The 19,022-nt window shown below is 31.1% G+C and overlaps 3 protein-coding genes across 5 annotated transcripts; all 3 read left to right on the plus strand.

Annotated features, from left to right (window-relative positions):
• Nucleotides 1-1,037: 1,037 nt before the first annotated feature.
• On the plus strand, nt 1,038-3,774 carry LOC105681289 (U4/U6 small nuclear ribonucleoprotein Prp3). The gene is made up of 5 exons (XM_012390205.3): nt 1,038-1,305; nt 1,568-1,779; nt 1,890-2,676; nt 2,757-3,114; nt 3,199-3,774. The coding sequence occupies exons 1-5, from the start codon at nt 1,161-1,163 to the stop codon at nt 3,593-3,595; spliced, it is 1,899 nt and encodes a 632-aa protein (XP_012245628.1). The 5' UTR covers nt 1,038-1,160; the 3' UTR covers nt 3,596-3,774.
• A 267-nt stretch (nt 3,775-4,041) lies between these two features.
• On the plus strand, nt 4,042-12,823 carry LOC100748229 (peroxidasin-like). 3 transcript variants are annotated; one of them, XM_033322958.1, is made up of 9 exons: nt 4,042-5,073; nt 5,350-5,428; nt 7,953-8,724; nt 8,972-9,399; nt 9,872-10,119; nt 11,484-11,733; nt 11,865-11,983; nt 12,103-12,262; nt 12,364-12,823. In XM_033322958.1, the coding sequence occupies exons 3-9, from the start codon at nt 8,002-8,004 to the stop codon at nt 12,440-12,442; spliced, it is 2,007 nt and encodes a 668-aa protein (XP_033178849.1). In that variant the 5' UTR covers nt 4,042-5,073; nt 5,350-5,428; nt 7,953-8,001; the 3' UTR covers nt 12,443-12,823. The 3 variants fall into 3 exon arrangements, with proteins under 3 accessions (XP_033178849.1, XP_033178848.1, XP_012245626.1); XM_033322957.1 differs by having other exon boundaries at nt 4,042-5,428; XM_012390203.3 differs by lacking the exon at nt 5,350-5,428.
• A 1,087-nt stretch (nt 12,824-13,910) lies between these two features.
• On the plus strand, nt 13,911-18,624 carry LOC100746547 (heat shock 70 kDa protein cognate 5). The gene is made up of 11 exons (XM_003492464.4): nt 13,911-14,169; nt 14,602-14,663; nt 14,781-14,926; nt 15,480-15,603; nt 15,701-16,009; nt 16,222-16,384; nt 16,474-16,930; nt 17,108-17,404; nt 17,515-17,702; nt 17,813-17,953; nt 18,035-18,624. Exons 1-11 carry the CDS (start codon nt 14,077-14,079, stop codon nt 18,116-18,118), a joined length of 2,064 nt encoding a protein of 687 aa, XP_003492512.1. The 5' UTR covers nt 13,911-14,076; the 3' UTR covers nt 18,119-18,624.
• Nucleotides 18,625-19,022: the final 398 nt, after the last annotated feature.

Genomic DNA, 19,022 nt, shown 5'->3' on the forward strand with positions numbered 1-19,022 from the left:
ATTTTCATTTTTAAATAGTACACCTCTACGTATTCTCCCCAAGTCTTATTATTTATTTAGTAATAAAACTGATTTTAAAAATTGCCTATATTCAGTTTTCACTAGCATTACATACTCTAGGAATATTTTCGTGAACATCCTGGGAAACTTATTGGTATTACCTGATATATATTACCACGATGACTGAAGACTCCTGAATAAATAAATAACAATTACGGTGCTGCAATGTGACGCCGGTAATATTTGCGTATGTTTACCAATATCTAATTTGGAAAAAAATATTATTGTATAAACAGATATTATGATGATTCTTTAACTGATAGAGGTTATGTCGGGAAGTACCTAATTTTGTATTAAATTGAGGAATTTATAAAAGAATTAATTCCACGATCTTATACATAGGTTCAGCAACTCTTCCAATTTTTGGTGGTGGGGGATGTTATCATTTTGATGTACATATTTTAATTCCCTTACTAGCCACATGATGACGCCATTATGAAACTCCTCCAACACGCACATACGCGTTTGTCATTAGTAACAGAAGTAATGCGTTATTTGACTCAAAATTTGAAAATTAAAGTAAGCACTTAATAATCAATGGAAAGTTATTGTTCATTCAAAACATTTTAAAATAAATGGAACAAGATAAAGATAGTTCTACTACTATATCATTATAGCGACATAAAATGTGCACTACAGAATTACCAGGAGAAAGTATGTTACCACGATTGTCTCTTTGAATCACTTCTTTTTTTATTATGATCCTTAAAATGTTTTTCATATATCAACTGTGAGTTAAATTTTGTTATACCAGGAATGGCGTCCGCCCATTTCTTTTCTAAATCAACATTTTTAAGTTTTTTAGATAACGAATCCTTTGCAACACAACACAGTACACACATTTTTTTCTCTTTACTCGTTTCTCTTTTTTATTCGAATATGTAGCGGCAGGCGCAATAGTCGCTAGACCGCTACAAATGCACATGCGCGCTTGGGTAATTTCATGATCGCGCCACTATGCGGTTAGTAAAGGAATTAATATTACAGATGCATATGACATCAAAATGATATCCCCTTCGAACCTATGTATAATGTATATTGTATACGACCGTGATCATCGTAATTAATTCTTTGCAACAAATATTGACATATTTAATAAAATGGCATTAACAAGGAAAGAAATAGATGAAATGAAGCCACAAATCGAAAAAGCAGTACATAAATTTCTCGGTTTTGGAGAACCTGCTATTGTTACCACGGCTGTCAATTGTATGACTTCAGGTTATGATAAACGCAAAACGGCAGGTTTGTAATAATCACTTACATGATTATCAATCATCACATCATTTGATTGTATTATTTATTAATTATACTATAACACTATTTATTAATTATGCTATTATTATACTATTCACATACATTCCTATTTTATCGTAGCATAGAATGAAGTGCATCAGAATTATATTTTCTTATAAATAATTTAATATGAGTAATCATAAGCTTTATTATAGATATGTAATTTCTATGACACAAATAATATATTTTTATAATATTCCCAACATTGTAGATAAATTATCTGCTTTATTGGAAGACAAGAAAGCTTTAAAATTGACGGAAAAAATATTCACAATATATGATGATGCCAAAGCAGCGCAGAAAAGTAAAAAACGAAATCATGTGGAAGATAAGGATAAGGACAAAGATGCAAAGAAACCTAGATTTAAGGATGATGAAGTCAAAAATGAAAAAACAACAGAAGCACAACTATCTGCAGATAAGGTATAAACTCATATCAATGTGAACTAATATAAACATGTTGATATATTTACTATATTAATTCATATAGTATTATAGCTTTTATTTTATATTATTTTATTATTTTTATTTAGATAAAACAAATGATGGCAAATGCCCAAAGAGAAATCGAGGAAAGGAAAAGAGCATTGAAAGCTATAAAACAAGAAGAAGTTGCCCCAGTAAAACCTCTACTTAAAGCACGAGATTCTTTACCAACAGTAGGAAGCATGTATAATCAAGGTTTATTAAGTAAAACAGATTCTGACAAAGCAAGAAAAATTGCTGCTTTGCAAGCACAAATTAGAAGTAAACTAAGCTCCGGATTACTTGGGAATGTTAGTGTCCCAGATAAACCAACTCCGCTAATTTTGGATGAATCTGGCAGAACTGTAGATATAACCGGCAAGGAAGTGCAACTCACACAAGTGGTACCAACATTAAAAGCTAATATTCGAGCAAAAAAACGTGAAGAATTTAAAGCCCAATTGCAAGAATCAAAAGGCCCAGAAGAAATTCAAGACACTCACTTTTTTGATAATAGGATAGGTGTCAAACCGGCAGTGCGAGGCAAACGGACACTCAAATTTCACGAACCTGGAAAATTCCAGCAATTAGCAGAAAGAATTCGTATGAAAGCCCAATTAGAAAAATTACAAAATGAGATTAGTCAAATTGCCAGAAAGACTGGTATAAGTTCTGCAACTAAATTGGCGCTGATAGCGCCGAAAACAGAAGCTCTTAGTGAAGATGTGCCTAATGTAGAATGGTGGGATTCTGTTATATTAACAGGAGGATATCCGAACGAAGATGAATCTACTACCATTAAAAGTTCTACTATCACAAATCTTGTAGAACATCCCACGCAAATGCGACCACCAAGTATGCACTACCTAATACATTTTTTTAGAGAACGCTTATTTTAAATATGTAATTTTGGTTAATTATTTTTTTTATTTTAGCTGACCCTTTGAAACCAATATATATGCCTGTATTTTTAACGAAAAAGGAACGCAAGAAATTACGTAGGCAAAATAGACGAGAAGCATGGAAAGAAGAACAAGAGAAAATACGATTAGGTCTTGAACCTCCTCCAGAACCAAAATTACGAATTTCGAATCTTATGCGAGTATTAGGTACAGAAGCTGTACAAGATCCTACGAAAATAGAAGCTCATGTCCGACAACAAATGGCTAAAAGATTAAAGGCACATGAAGATGCTAATGCAGCTCGAAGACTTACTGCTGATCAGCGACGGGAAAAGAAGGCAAGAAAAATTAAAGAGGATACCACGCTTGGTGTACATGTAGCTGTTTATAGGTGAGCTTAAAGATATGTAAATAAATACTATCTAACTATATAATACATATACGTATCATGTAAAAAGTAATACTATCATTACAGAATACGTGATCTTTTAAATAATGCTTCGAAAAAGTTTAAAGTGGAAACAAACGCAAAGCAACTTTATCTAACAGGCTGTGTAATGCTCTTCCGAGATTGCAATGTTGTTGTTGTTGAAGGAGGAGCCAAACAATTAAGTAAATACAAACGACTAATGATGAACCGGATTAAATGGGAGGAAGATATTATAAAAGATAACGGAAATGATGTGCCGAACAAATGTGTTCTTGTATGGGAAGGTACTAGTAAACAACGTCATTTTGGAGAAATCAAATTCAAAGTTTGCCCGATTGAAAAAATGGCGCGTGAACATTTTAAGAAACATCAAGTAGAACATTATTGGGACTTAGCATATAGTGGAGCAGTACTTGAAAATACAGACGATGTTCATTCTTAGAAACGGTTTTTGTAATTACAGCAATAAATATTAACACCATAATATGAACACAATCATAGATAATTTCAATACATTTTAAATAAACAATTATCATGGGAGCAAAAGATAGCAAGAAATGACTAATGTAAACAGTGACACATGGAGCGAAAATAAAAGTGCTCAAAGCCTCTCTAATAACAGTTTTATCTTTGAACAGTTATAGAAATCCTGGATCCAAGATATAAAATTTAATTTTCAAAAGAAGTTATTTGTTATTTATTTATTATATCCAATCTAAGAAAAGATTTTTTTATCCATTATTATATAAATTTTTCTTTGGAGAACTGTACTGTTTATTACGAATACAGGAAAGTTGACTACATAAGTACTATACTTCTTATTAATTAGGAATAAGGATTTTCAAAAATATTATTAAAGAATGTATTGAACATATTAATATAAAATTGTATAACTCTCATCTGCTATCATTGACCTTTAAGTAAGCCAGTTTAATAATCACGAAGTATATATTATTTTATTTATCTTTCTCTTTTACATACCAATATGTAATATTAAATTCACGTTTATGAGGCAAAAATCTTCATATTCAATAAGAAATGTGACCCCATCACTTAACTTTGATTATTTTTGAAACAACTGACATCAACTGTTTGTTGAAAGCAGATACAGATTGTTATTAGCATACAAATAATTCTTATAAAGTTGTTTCACTCTCTTAATTGTAATCTATCTCCCTACGCGCGCCATAAATAATCGCACGAGACGCGTAATACATACTATTTTACGGATTGCCGCATAAAGATTGTAGGCGTATATAAGACTGTGCATAACCAACGCAGTTAATCATTCGCAACATCGTCCCCAAGAATCTTAATCTTTGGACAACGTTATAGTCGAGCCTATAAGTGTCAATTAGCACAGTATAATGGTACTAAGACCCTATACGAGAGGTATGCTGTAAAAGAACATGCATGTAATTATGCACATACAGCGTGCTATGTACACGAAAGTGCTAATGTACTTTGGATCCTTGAAACTGTACGTCCAACCGCGACTACGGATAACATAGACTATGAAAGGTAAACCTTGGTCTTGTTCATAATACCAATCCGGTTGCAGGAATGATGCGCTTTTACCGTATTTATAAGAGTTATATACGTTGGTTCAGCGTACCTTGTTGACATCCTACACTAGCATGATTCTTACTAGGCCCCACTCTTTAAACCCACGGAACGGACTGCAGTTTTACTTTCGTTCGAGGATCGGTCTCAGTTCAGGTTTACCGCTCCGTGCTCTTGCGTATACTCGACGCGGTTCTTGCGAAATTTTACGAGGCAAATGAATTCTGTTATACGTTGTTGTAATTAATATACAATCAATTACTGTCTGTCAATTACTACCGATACGATAGTTTTGGAAAAAATGTACTTGTGTGTGAAACGAAGGCCGGTCAACGGTATATTTCTTTTCCTGTCACGGTGAGTGTTTCCGCTTTCATTTTGCGAGATAAACGATATCTCGACTACATACTTCGGTACATCTCGAATCGCGACCTATGATTACAACTACATACTTGAATAATTTTTGTGAATAAAGTTGTTTCATCCGAATGTTTGACATAATTTAACGTTTGAAAATGATTTTTCCATTTGCATTTTTAAAATAATGTCAACATTACAGATAATTTTAAAATTTCATCTAGTATATTAATTAATTAATGAAAAGAAACTAAAAATGTTTTAAAAATTCATTAGTAATGTGTCGCCTACTTTCTCAGTGAGTGGATTTGGCATAGATCATAGAAACACGTGTGTGTCAGCAAAACAAACATGTGTGAGTATAATCACTCAATGCACAGTGACTTATTTTCCTAATAAAAGTTACATAATTTATTTTTTGAAGTTGTTACAAGCAAATATTTTGTAATTTATATTTTATATATTATTTCAATATTTAGTTTACAAAGTAATCTTAATGCTAGAAAAAAGATCACATGTACTTGTATTTATTTTTGAATAAATATTAATTTCGTAGTAAATATCAATAATAATATTAATATAAACAAATTTTTAACATGTATAATTCTTGGAAAGCTTCATCCGTTTACAATAATATAATACAACAATATAACACCCGTAACAATATAATAACATTTATTTTGTACCTGCATCAGATTGATATTTATAAATATTCTTATTAAGAAGAATTGTTAATGTTCGTGCAAGAAAATGTATATTTTACATGAGATAAAATATAAAACAGACTTATTGATATACATACCGATGTATCAGAAAGCTAACTTTTAGTTATAAATCTTTCAAAATGGAAATTTATTGCGCTGAATACCTTTGTCACCATGTCATCAAAAGTTTGACAAAAAATATATTATGAAACATGTTTTTCTTAAAGGTCATGGTTCCTTTTACATTATTATTTTTAAATCAATATTTATAGGCATATATTTTCTAGGTAATGTTCTTGACATATAATTAAAAGACAAGATTCATCATCATTCGCAAAAAGACATTTCAAAATAGTTACTAGTAAAAAAAAAATATATGAAATCATATGAGATATAAATTTTTAGAAACTCTAAAATATAGTAGATTATATATACAACCAGAAATTTTTTTTATATATTCTTTAATTGTACTTATATGTGTGTACCTACTTAAAAATAGAGAAACAGGAAGAATTGTCAAACAATTGATATAGATATAGCATTAATGATTTACCAACATCAGTGTTATCAAGTCACATCTCAAAATAACGTGTATGCACGATTATATATATCTATTTATTTTTAATGGGAATTTGAAAATTTTCTTCAGCAAGAGCAAACCATGTTTCCAAATAACTTTCATCGATTTGTACAGCCACTATTCGTGGACGCAGAAAAGATTACGTAAGAAAGTCACAAAAGAACCAGGAAAGAGTTAAATGTCAAACAACGAATCTTCTTTAATCTCTTCTTAAGGTCGCCCGTGTATCCCGTCGGTATGATAAAAAAAAATAGTTAAGTACCAGACTTAACTCCAAGATATATGTGGATGAAAGGATGAATGAATTTAATATTAAATAAGACGACACGATAAATAGAATGACGAACAGTGCTCCGTACAGAATGAGGCGAAATGCCATCTCCTAGACAAGGTCTCTAGGATCCATTGCAGTATCTGCAACAGAACAGACATTAGTCAGTCACGCGATTTGCTTCGTGTCGGCGTCGTTTTTTATTAACGAGAAGATTAATCTATGGAGAAATTATAATACGAATTTTTTCTATATATATTTAATTGTATCGTGTGAAAAATTAGCTATTTTTGTCGCATACTTCATTTCAATTGCAATGCGGATGTAGAAACGACACGAACTTCTAATCCGAATGTGCCCAACCCTATAATTGTGTTTTTAATGGTTGATTCTATCGCGTCATTGTCAAGTTAGGTAATAACACAACCATTGAATTTACATGACAATTATTAGGTAACGTCAAGGTATACTACTGTATAATAGAAGTTATACACGATTTCTCACGAGTTCACTTCAAGTGGAAGGTACAAGATTATCATGGTGTTCTCAACACCTTCTATATTCTCACAATCGTAATAGTCAGGGGTTTCATACTGCTACGAAAGTTTCAGCTTTTGTCACGTTTAATTAGTCATTTTCGTTTCCTTCGGTACGAAGAAAGTAATTAATAGGAAAGAAATATAATGTAAGTTTCGATATAGAAGAATACTTCGTACTATCGTTATAATATGTAATTGCTATAAATAATTAAATATAAAAAATCAATTTATATACATTATCATTTATTGCTTGGTAAAAAAAAGCTCTTAGCAGATATTATCTTTGTTATGATTAGATTCCTTTAACGGTGATCTTGATGACCCATAAGATTATAAAATACCAATAGGTATTTATCCTAACAATGATTGTACTGCTTGTAACAAGAAATGAATGTTACCTTTTCGTTCCCACGATACTGGTAGTAAAGTTATTTTCTATGGGTATGTTATTCCCAAGTTTATTACAGATAATTGATGAATTTTTTTCTCACAAGATTACTCTCGAACGAACTAGAATTGCTGCAAGAATCAGTATTTATTATCATATAAACGCTTTCTGTTCCCACAGTTTTATTTCTTTTAAAGGTCTGCCGTTGCCATTGAATTTTAATATTATATATAAACCGTCAACATCGTTTTCACTATCAAAAATTAAAGCTTAACTACAAGTGGAAACAATATACATAATGAGATAAAAACAGATCGATCGTAATATTCGGATAATTATGTGCGGTAATATAGATAGAGACAAGCTATATTTTCTATCTTCAGATTTCGATTCGCAGATTCCTTGCCACGTTGGTACTCATCAAAGGTACTACATTACCTTCAAATATGTTACTGGATCTGGGTAGGCGTACAAATATTTCGATGGAGAAATACGATCAGGCGGAGCGAGCAATCCTGAACTCGCGGACACATTTGAATCACGGTTCTCCTTCATGGTACCTCGGTGTGTCACATGAAATGACCGAACACGCTCAGAATCTCTCAAGGAAAGCTCTACGGATAGAAACGATGGCCGTAATGCTGGTAGAAGCTTTGAACATGTCATCAAAAGAAGCATCTTCCGTATTACCATCGGTAACTGCAATCAGTTGTCCTGACTCGCCTACATATTTGCAAGTGATGGCCAGCTGCAAGAAGATCGATCCTCGCTACAGAACGCACAGCGGGAAGTGCAATAACGGTTTGCATCCGACTTGGGGCGCAGCTCTAGAAGCTTATATACGGTTCTTGCCAACTGAATACGTCGATGGTGTTTCTCTACCGCGTATAGATTTACCTAGCGCCAGGGACGTCTCTTTGAGAGTTCATTCCGGAGGATCCGATCTTAAACATCCGTATCTAATGGCGCTCACCGCGCTCTTTGGTCAATTCCTCATTCACGATCTCGCGCACACGCCAAAGATGGAACTACCCGATGGGGCGAGACTAAAATGTTGCGACGTGGATTACGAACACTTTCATCCAGAATGTTTTCCAATCCGAGCCAATAATGTTGTCGGCTGCATGGAATATTCTAGATCGGCGCCGCACCCAGGAAATTCGCTACAGGTAATTGAAATATAGCGTGTGAATGAAATCCCTTGCAGGAACTCTTTGCAGGAATTCCTGATATGTAACGTGTTTACTAAGTATTAGATAAGTGGGAAAGTCTTGTCTGTTCTTGTATTATCCATCAGCAGCATAGTTTTGTTCAATAAATTATGATGGATTTGAATAGAAATTAATTTTGTTCTTCTTAGTTAAAATGTCTTAACGCGGTACTTACCAAACAGTGTAAAAGTATTTTTCTACGTAGGGATGCAAATTGGGTCCTCGGCAGCAAATCAACCAAGCGTCATCGTACTTAGACCTTTCCCCTGTTTATGGAAGTTCCGAAGATGTAGCGCAAGCTCTGCGATCCGGCAAGGGTGGTTTGCTTAATACACAGAGGAAGAACTTGCCCATGCCTTCGCCTAAGTATGAAAGTTGCAGAAGCGCGAACAAAGCTTTCCCATGTTTTCTTAGCGGGGATTCACGGGTAAACGAGAACCCCGGTCTCACTCTAATGCATGTACTTTTTCTACGTGAACATAACCGAGTCGCTACAGAGCTAGGACGACTGAATCCTCACTGGGATGACGAGAGACTCTATCAGGAAGCAAGAAGGATCGTTATCGCAGAAATGGAGCATATAACTTACAACGAGTTTCTACCAGTTGTTCTCGGAGAAACAACTCTCGACCAGTACGTGTTCTCTCTTTCCTTTTATAATTAATTTCACGGATTAATAGTTTCATTCGTTACATACGCACCACAAAATTTTAATTCGGTCTTATTAATAATTGTATAGTTATTTTATTGATATGACTATAACCCATAACTATTTAGACACTTACAATAGTACATTTCAATCTAAAGGTTCATATATTCGTTATATTTTTAAAGTTATGATTGAAAAACGTTCCTCTACTGTCAGTTTGTTATCTGCTACCATAGCTGGAATCAAATACTCTTATTATTTAACTAGTGTTCTCGTCGATATTTACTACTTTTTTATATGGTTGCCTGAAATAAGATCAGAGATTCAAACTAAACCTTACAGCTTCATTTCTAGTGTACTTGCATATTTGCAATAATTTGATAGTGTCTAGATACTTATGGATGTTACTGTATATATGTGTATGTAAAATGATTCGATTTTTTGGAAAACTGGAAGATATCAGTTACGCTTAACGCATCAAGGATACTTTCGAGGCTACGATACTCGAACGGATGCGACACTTTCAAACGCTGCCGCCTCTGCTGGACTCTTCTTCATTGCCACGCTGACCCCAAAAACCCTCGACCTAGTTGACTCGCGATCGGCGTTAAAGTCTGGAGAAAGGTCCTTACTATCGGCCTTCTATGCTCCGCAAGAGTTCTATGAAGCTGGTGCTATTGATCGCCTGATTGCTGGCGCTACAGGTCAGTTGAAATTACATGTAAATATAATTTTAATGAAAAACATCCCTAAGCATACGTACATCTCATAAGATTTAATCATCAAAAGTTATATGCATATACATGTAGCTAATAGAGTTCGACGTGATAGCACAAGATACGATTAGTCCGGTGTACGTCTGACTATAGGTTTCACAAGATCAATTACTTTATTGAACATAAATTACATACTGTAAATACACGAGGATTCTGCTATGATATGCCAAATGGTAGTGGATACGTACTTTCGTTTCATGAACAGAAAATATGTTTTAAACTATTCTAAAGAATTATTAAAAATCATAATTTTACAGATAAAGATCATCAAGATACCGTTAAGCTACCTTATATATTAATCATAGGTTTATTAAAAATTTCTAATTGTAAACATTTTTCTATTAAAATATAGTTAACTTTCAACAATTTTTGACAATCTACTGTGATATTACGAGACTTTCCAATATCATTTTTTTAACATCGAATAGTACGCTATTTTAAAAACTTTATGAAACTTAAATAAATTTCTTTACTCAGTTTCATATTTAGTATAATTAATATTTATATTAAGAAATCGATTATATATCAAATAAAATTCTAATTAGATCTAGTCAGTTAAATGAATACTATAATTGATTAACTATAAAAACTAAACTCGATTGTGATTGCGTAATTTATAATATTTGATTGTTTAGTCTTTAAAATTAAGTTTTCGTTCGTATTTGTTCCTCCAATCAAAACAAAAGGAATAGTTACGGTTAATGTACAATAATGTGTGTCAATCCAAATGGCATTAGTTCAAGTAAATTATTTGACTCGTAGTTATTTATTGTTAGAGTCGTTTGTACAGTCGTTTGTTGCTTCAAATGGCAAAGTTTTTAACGCAACCTTTCGAAGTATGCATCAGTTACAGAATGTAATAGACTATTTACGTTAAGTGATCCTTACTATCTGTAGGTTCGAAGATTCATAATAGTCTAGACCTTTAGATACAAAAATTCATAATTTTTAAATTGTATAATAACATATCTCGATGACATGATGAGCGATGATCGAAATGACATATTGCGATGTAAAATCATTTATTCGAATAAAAATTCTGTTAGGATATTACACTCTGTCAAATAGAAAACTAAAACGGTTTTATCCAATTTATATTTTCATTGTACATATCTACTACGATTTTAAGATTTTACAATAATATTTAAAAGAAAAATGTTAAAATGTGTTAAAAGTATATATAGAATTTAGATAACATTTTTTTAAATATTGTTACGATCTGCTAACACATTGCCCCATGAGAACTTGGTTTTAATGACGATCTAGGATGCAAGATTTAATTTCCGCGACAGCGGGACATTCTAGGAAGCCATTGCCACCAGGACTGAATGAAATACTTTTGGAACGATATTTCCATGATGGAAAAAGCAACGACATTCCAGTGGATTACGCTGCGCAGATCATACAACAGGGAAGGGATCATGGTTTGCCATCTTATGTCAGATGGCGATCATTTTGTAATTTAGCACATGTCAGTAGTTTTGAACATCTTAGAGGAGCAATGTCCAAAGATACTATAGAAAGACTTCGAAATGTTTATAAGTAAGATATAATTATAATAATTTATTATTCGAACCTGAATACATTTTAATTTATAATTTATAGTTAATAATTTGTTTCATTAACTAGTTGTTGAAACGAGTACTATTTACAGTTTCTTTTTCAATTTACAGAAATGTAGAAGATATAGATTTAGTAACAGGATTGCTTTCGGAAGCACCATTACCTGACTCAGTCTTAGGACCAACGTTTCTTTGTTTATTGGGCCGTACTTTTCGGAATATTCGTTTTGGTAAGTGATCCGCGATGTCTATATTCATTACAAAAGTATGTAAGACTCTTCGCTTTGAAAGTATATATTTTATGATTAATTTCATTGATTAATGTAACATCTCATAAATTATAATACAGGTGACAGATATTGGTATGAGAATGGAAATACCCCAGGATCGTTTACCTTATATCAATTAGAAGAGATCCGAAAAATCACAATGACGCAAATATTATGTTACAATGGTGAAAGATTGAATTGGGTGCAACCTAGAGCGTTTCTTCTAAGAGATCGTTTTTTGTAAGTTTATTGCTTTATTTTTATTTGAATAAACTTTTAAAATAATAGTATATAGTTATTTTCCTCGGACAAAAGAAATAATAGTCAATGTTAATTTTTAGAAACGAAGTGATAAACTGTACGATACACAAAAGCGGATCGCCGAATCTTTCATTTTGGAAAGAAAGGAATAATTCATAACTTTTTAGCTACTTGTAATTGTACATAGCAAATATTACATAGCTATTATTAACAGAAAACGCTAGAACTTATGTTAATCAACATTGTTCCTTATCATAGAAGCTATAAATCCGTATATTTCATTTTCTTTTCCAAGACGATAAATTAAAAAAAAATTCATTAAATCAAAAATGAATAAAAGTAATTATAAATGAAACACACACTTGCTACTTACTACTTAAAAATTATGTATCTGATGCACATGCTAATGTGTATCTCTTTTACTATGTCGTATTTAATATTTTTTATACATTTTGTAATAACTACAACTATAACTACATTAATAATGATTGTACTTAAAAAATACATACAATACATACAATATATACAATACAAAAATTTTAAAAATATATCATTGAAATATAAACACTCCCATATTTTCTGTACATAAAATAACATCAAATATCTTCCAGAACTGACAGATTATAGAAAATAATATATAGTTAAAGAACAATAAAAAATATCAAAATACAGAGATGTTTTCATTTCCTATATATAATTCCTATCCTATATATTCCTATATATAAATAGATTCCTCGTAATATACATATATAAAACTATTCGGAATTTTGAGTGGCCGTCCGGTTATGGCAGGGGCAGGCCCATTCCCTTCTTTAGTAAATTCCGAATTGCATGTCCTCCCCGAGCTGTAAACCTAACGACTCCGAGGTGAGGTAAAAAAACCCTTAGAAAGGACCAGATCGACCGATCGGTTTGACCTGAACGATTACTCTTTAGTCGATAATTCGCAACAAAAACATTTTCATTCATTTTTATCATTACAATAAAATTAATAGCTACCAACAATTATTTAATGTCCAAAAAATTAAACAAGAGAATAATAGATTATTACTTAAAACAATGTAACGAGAAGTATTTGTCAATAAAAACTTTATACTTCAAATCAGTTCATGTTGTAAATTTTTGCAACATATACGATATCAAATAACAATATTACAGTGTGCTTATATAATTAACCTTTTTTATACTTTCTAAATAATGTACATTTTAAAATAATATTCATAATTAATTGCATGTCTTGTAAATTTTAAGCTAATTATTATTTTACTATTATTGATTGTATTACATAACTGCAATATCGCGTGGCATCACTTTTTAAACTCCGGAAGCAACTGGATGTAATACTTCCATAGACAATTTTCGTTGTTGAATAATTATATCTTTTACTTTTTATAATAAAATAATGAAATATACCAACTCCACAATTATAATAATTTAAATATTATATAATATATTTTATTTCCCTAATTTCAAATTTTTATCATTTGTTTGATTAAAGATTAATATCTTTAAGATATCTATACTGTTGTGGAATATTCGGGTTAATTCTCGAGTAACGAAGAGCAGGAAGGCCATGGAATACGTTGATTCGTATATTCTTCCAGGGCAGAGTACTCATTGGTCAAATAGTACTTTCTACATTGGTCGACAAAATGGAAGGTTCCTACTGCGCACATGGTATGCGCATTGTGCTAGTCTCTCTGAAGGTTGCATCATTACACATTAAGTTGGAGTATTCGCGTCTCTTTTTAAGTTTTTCATAAATTTGAAAGGATAAAACGTATAAAATCAAAATGTTGACCGCTGCAAGATTGTTAACTCGTAGTTGTAGCAATATAACCTACGACATTACTAGAAAACAACAATTCAGTACAATTGTTAAAAATGTAAGTTTCGATGGCGATTTACGGCACGGCGTGCAATTTCATTTATCGAATATTTTTATCTTGTATTGAATTTGTACAATTATTTGATCATGTAATAGGATTAAACTTATTATTTCATATCTATCTTTATTTTTTTAATGTTTTCTATAGCTGAATGTTCTTTTTATCAACATTAAGCATTAGCTATTTCGTAGCCGGCACGTGACCTGCCTTTAACAAAAATTATATATTTTTATGTATTTTAAATTAATTTTATAAAAAGATAGCATGATATTTATTACATTTACGTCTTTTTTATATGTCATTTATAACAAATGTTACAGGAAGTTTTTTTTTTTGTATTATAATTAATTGTGTTATAGTAGGGTACATTAAATATAAGATTTAGGATACATTAAATATTTAGAATACGTAAATTAAAATATTTTCCAGGCTGCGGTTCCTGCATTGGCGGTACCCCAACGATTTACAGATCTGCAACAATATAGATACAAGTAAATTGTTCATGTTATAATTATTTTATGCATTAAAATTGTATTTAATTTTTATGTATTGTTAATAATGTAACTATGTTTTTAAATATCATGAATGAAAATCTATTATTTACTTAGATCCGAAGGCGTGAAAGGTGCAGTTATTGGCATTGATCTTGGAACAACATTTTCATGCGTAGCAGTTATGGAAGGAAAACAAGCCAAAGTTATAGAAAATGCAGAAGGATCACGAACAACTCCATCTTATGTAGCATTTACTAAAGGTCAGAATTTAAAATTTTATTTTCTTAAGTAGTGCAACATTAAAGTTTTAAACATATTTATCTTGCAGTAAAATATGTCTTCACATGTATGAAATAAATATTTAACAATTTACATTATCAATAATTCACATTTATACATGCTAGTGAAATGAGTGATTTACATAGAAAGTTCTTAAGGTACATAAGACACACTGCTTAAATATGTTTATTCACTTCTTTTGTAATTTCTTCTCTGCTCAATGTATTAGTTTGTGAAAAAGGTCTTATTGTGTTGTTCAGTTATGTCGTGTTTTTTTTTTATCTGTTTGTACTGTACTGAAATAACTGTTTTTTGATCAGAGAATACAAACATACAAATAAAATTTATTTAAAGACTATATAGTACGTAAATAAAACTAAAAGTGAATGAAATAGTGATTTTTAGTCATGTTAAATAAAACATAATTTGTACAATAAATACAATATTATAATTAATTTCTATTTATAATACAAGTAGAATTGAAACATTAAAACATAAGATACCAAATTAAATTAAATTATAAATAACTTTCAGATGATGAACGTTTAGTTGGTATGCCAGCTAAACGTCAGGCAGTTACAAATTCAGCAAACACATTTTATGCTACAAAACGATTAATTGGACGAAAATTCGACGACCCTGAAGTCAAAAAGGATATGTATGTACATTTTGTACGCGTGTATGTGTGTGTGTGTGCGCATGCGCACGTATATGTTAATAAATGTAATATTTTTTTTAAATCATTATAATTTTAGGAAAACTGTGTCTTATAAAATTGTTCGGGCTTCTAATGGAGATGCATGGATACAAGGAGGTGATGGTAAAATGTATTCCCCTAGTCAAATTGGTGCATTTGTACTCATGAAGATGAAGGAAACTGCAGAATCGTATTTAAGTACACCAGTAAAAAATGCTGTAATTACTGTTCCTGCATATTTCAATGATTCCCAAAGACAGGCTACCAAGGATGCTGGTCAAATTTCAGGGCTTAATGTACTTAGGGTAATCAATGAACCAACAGCAGCTGCCCTTGCATATGGCATGGATAAAACAGAAGATAAAATGTGAGAATTTCAATATTTTTAATTATATTATAAACTTAATATTAATGCATATAAAGTACATCAAAACAAGAATGATGCCATTATTTTTCGTCTCTTAGAACTATTGCATTATACATGCTGAATTTATTTTCTGACTATTTTTATAAAATATTATTCATTATTTTGATTAATAAAAAAAGCATACTCTTTAAATATATGGTATATTCTTTTAGCATTGCAGTATACGATTTAGGAGGTGGTACTTTTGATATTTCAATTTTGGAAATCCAAAAAGGAGTCTTTGAAGTTAAATCCACAAATGGAGATACCTTTTTAGGAGGTGAAGACTTTGATAATGCATTAGTTAATTATCTTGTATCAGAATTTAAAAAAGAGGTATATATATTGAAGTAATCTGTATTATTTTTAATGTGTACTAAAAGTGATTATATATGATATTTTAACATTTTCATTTTTGCGTACAGCAAGGCATAGATATAACTAAAGACACAATGGCAATGCAAAGGTTAAAGGAAGCAGCTGAGAAGGCAAAGATTGAATTGTCTAGTTCTTTACAAACTGATATAAATTTACCTTACTTAACTATGGACTCTAGTGGGCCAAAACATTTAAACCTCAAGCTTTCAAGAAGTAAATTCGAAAGTCTTGTTGCTGATTTAATTAAACGTACTATTCAGCCATGTCAAAAAGCACTTTCTGATGCTGAAGTAACGAAGTCTGACATTGGTGAAGTATTATTAGTTGGTGGTATGACAAGAGTACCTAAAGTTCAACAAACTGTACAAGATATTTTTGGACGGCAACCATCCAAGGCAGTAAACCCCGATGAAGCTGTTGCTGTAGGTGCTGCAGTTCAAGGTGGTGTCCTTGCTGGAGATGTAACAGACGTTCTTCTTTTGGACGTTACACCTCTGTCACTTGGTAAATGATTCTTTCTTTATATATTTCATCAAAACTATTTTTAGACTATGATGTTTATAACAACTAATCTTCTCTCTGAACAAAATGAAGACTTTAATCTCCTGAGTTTTGATGAAATAAATTTTTTATTTTTTTAGTTATGGTCATAGAATTGTTGAAGTTTAATGTATTATTTAGGTATTGAAACACTGGGTGGCGTTTTCACACGATTAATTTCTCGAAATACAACGATTCCCACCAAAAAGAGTCAAGTATTCTCTACAGCTGCCGATGGTCAGACTCAAGTAGAAATCAAAGTACACCAAGGCGAACGAGAAATGGCTAACGATAATAAACTTTTGGGACAATTTACTCTTGTTGGAATTCCACCCGCACCTAGAGGAGTACCACAAATAGAAGTCACATTTGACATTGATGCCAATGGCATTGTTCATGTATCTGCTAGGGATAAAGGAACTGGAAAAGAACAACAAAGTATGTAAACGTATGAATTAAATCTAATATATTTTTTTACGAATGAATTAAGTTTTTATACACACAAACAAAATTATTTTATTTATTCAATTTTTATTTTTTATTTACAGTCGTTATTCAATCAAGTGGCGGTCTTAGTAAAGATGAAATTGAAAACATGGTGAAAAATGCTGAACAATATGCTAAGCAAGATAAAGTAAAAAAAGAAAGAGTTGAAGCTGTGAATCAAGCTGAGGGAATTATTCACGATACGGAATCCAAATTGCAGGAATTTAAAGCACAATTGCCACAAGACGAAGTAAGGCTTTATATATAGTATTATTACATACATGGTATATGATATTATATGATATACCATGTCAAATCAACTTCCCTTTCGTCATAATACCATTTAACAATGATTTATAGTGTGACAAACTCAGAGAATTGGTTGCAAAAATGCGAGAAACATTAGCTAAGAAAGACGATACGGAACCAGAAGAGATCAAGAGACAGACAAATGAATTACAACAAGCTAGTCTTAAACTGTTTGAAATGGCGTATAAGAAAGTGCGTACTTTATTTATTACTAAAATATTGATTATTACTAAATTCATTATATTTATTAAATTTATTTGATTATATATATAGATGGCCGCAGAACGAGAAGGACAAAGTCAAAATCAACATCAGCAACAGGAAGATGGGCCTGAGAAGAAAGAAGAGAAGAATTAATCCAAGAATTAAATATGTACCAAATTTTCATTATGTACGTAAAGTGAATCTTTGCAAAGAAATGCTATACATAGTACGTTATTTATTATGCACTACAATTTTGTCAGAAGTAAAATTGTAAACTCTGTATATAACTGCTTGCATTATAGCATTTGTTGCTATCATATTTTGTATCATTACATGCAAAAAGTGTCAAAACATAATTTTCATTGGTTTCAAACACTTGGCCATATATAACAACAGTAATGAAAATTGGTAGCTCACAAAAAATGCGATTGTAAAACTGTTGATTCAGTATGAATGTGGGAGAAAATAATAAAAGAATGCGATGAATGCTCGATACAAAACAGATTATTCCTTAAGAAGTGCGCGATATGTAGATTATTTTAGGTAATATTGTATTATGAAATATGATGTTATTAAAATTTTTTATTTGAAACACAAGGCTCTAGAATATAACTACACTGTTTTTGATGTGTTATCTAATAAATTTATGAAAAATTAATGTATTTGTAAATATATGCAAAGTGTCTTACTATAAAATTATATAAAATGTTTTTGCAACTGTTAGAAGTAGTAATTAATACTTTAATATTTATTAAGTTCTATCAATAATGAATTTCATTCTTTTTTATTGAAATATATCCTAAATTTTCTTTGAAATATTTTTACAATTTATATTTATATATTTCAGAAATCTTGGTTAACATTGAATAAGGTATTTTTATTTAAAAATAAAAATATTGAGTTATTTCACAATATGTAAATCATGTTCATAAATTTGCATTCTTTAATACATTAAGCTTCAGTTAAATTGGTTTTTAATATATAGGTAAATACATTTTTGTTTTTTTGTATGAGAGAAAATGTATATATCCAAACAAAATATTGAACAATTTGAGAA

The sequence above is a fragment of the Bombus impatiens genome, unplaced genomic scaffold (assembly GCF_000188095.3).
Source record: "Bombus impatiens unplaced genomic scaffold, BIMP_2.2 scf_0739, whole genome shotgun sequence".
Taxonomy (NCBI): domain Eukaryota; kingdom Metazoa; phylum Arthropoda; class Insecta; order Hymenoptera; family Apidae; genus Bombus; species Bombus impatiens.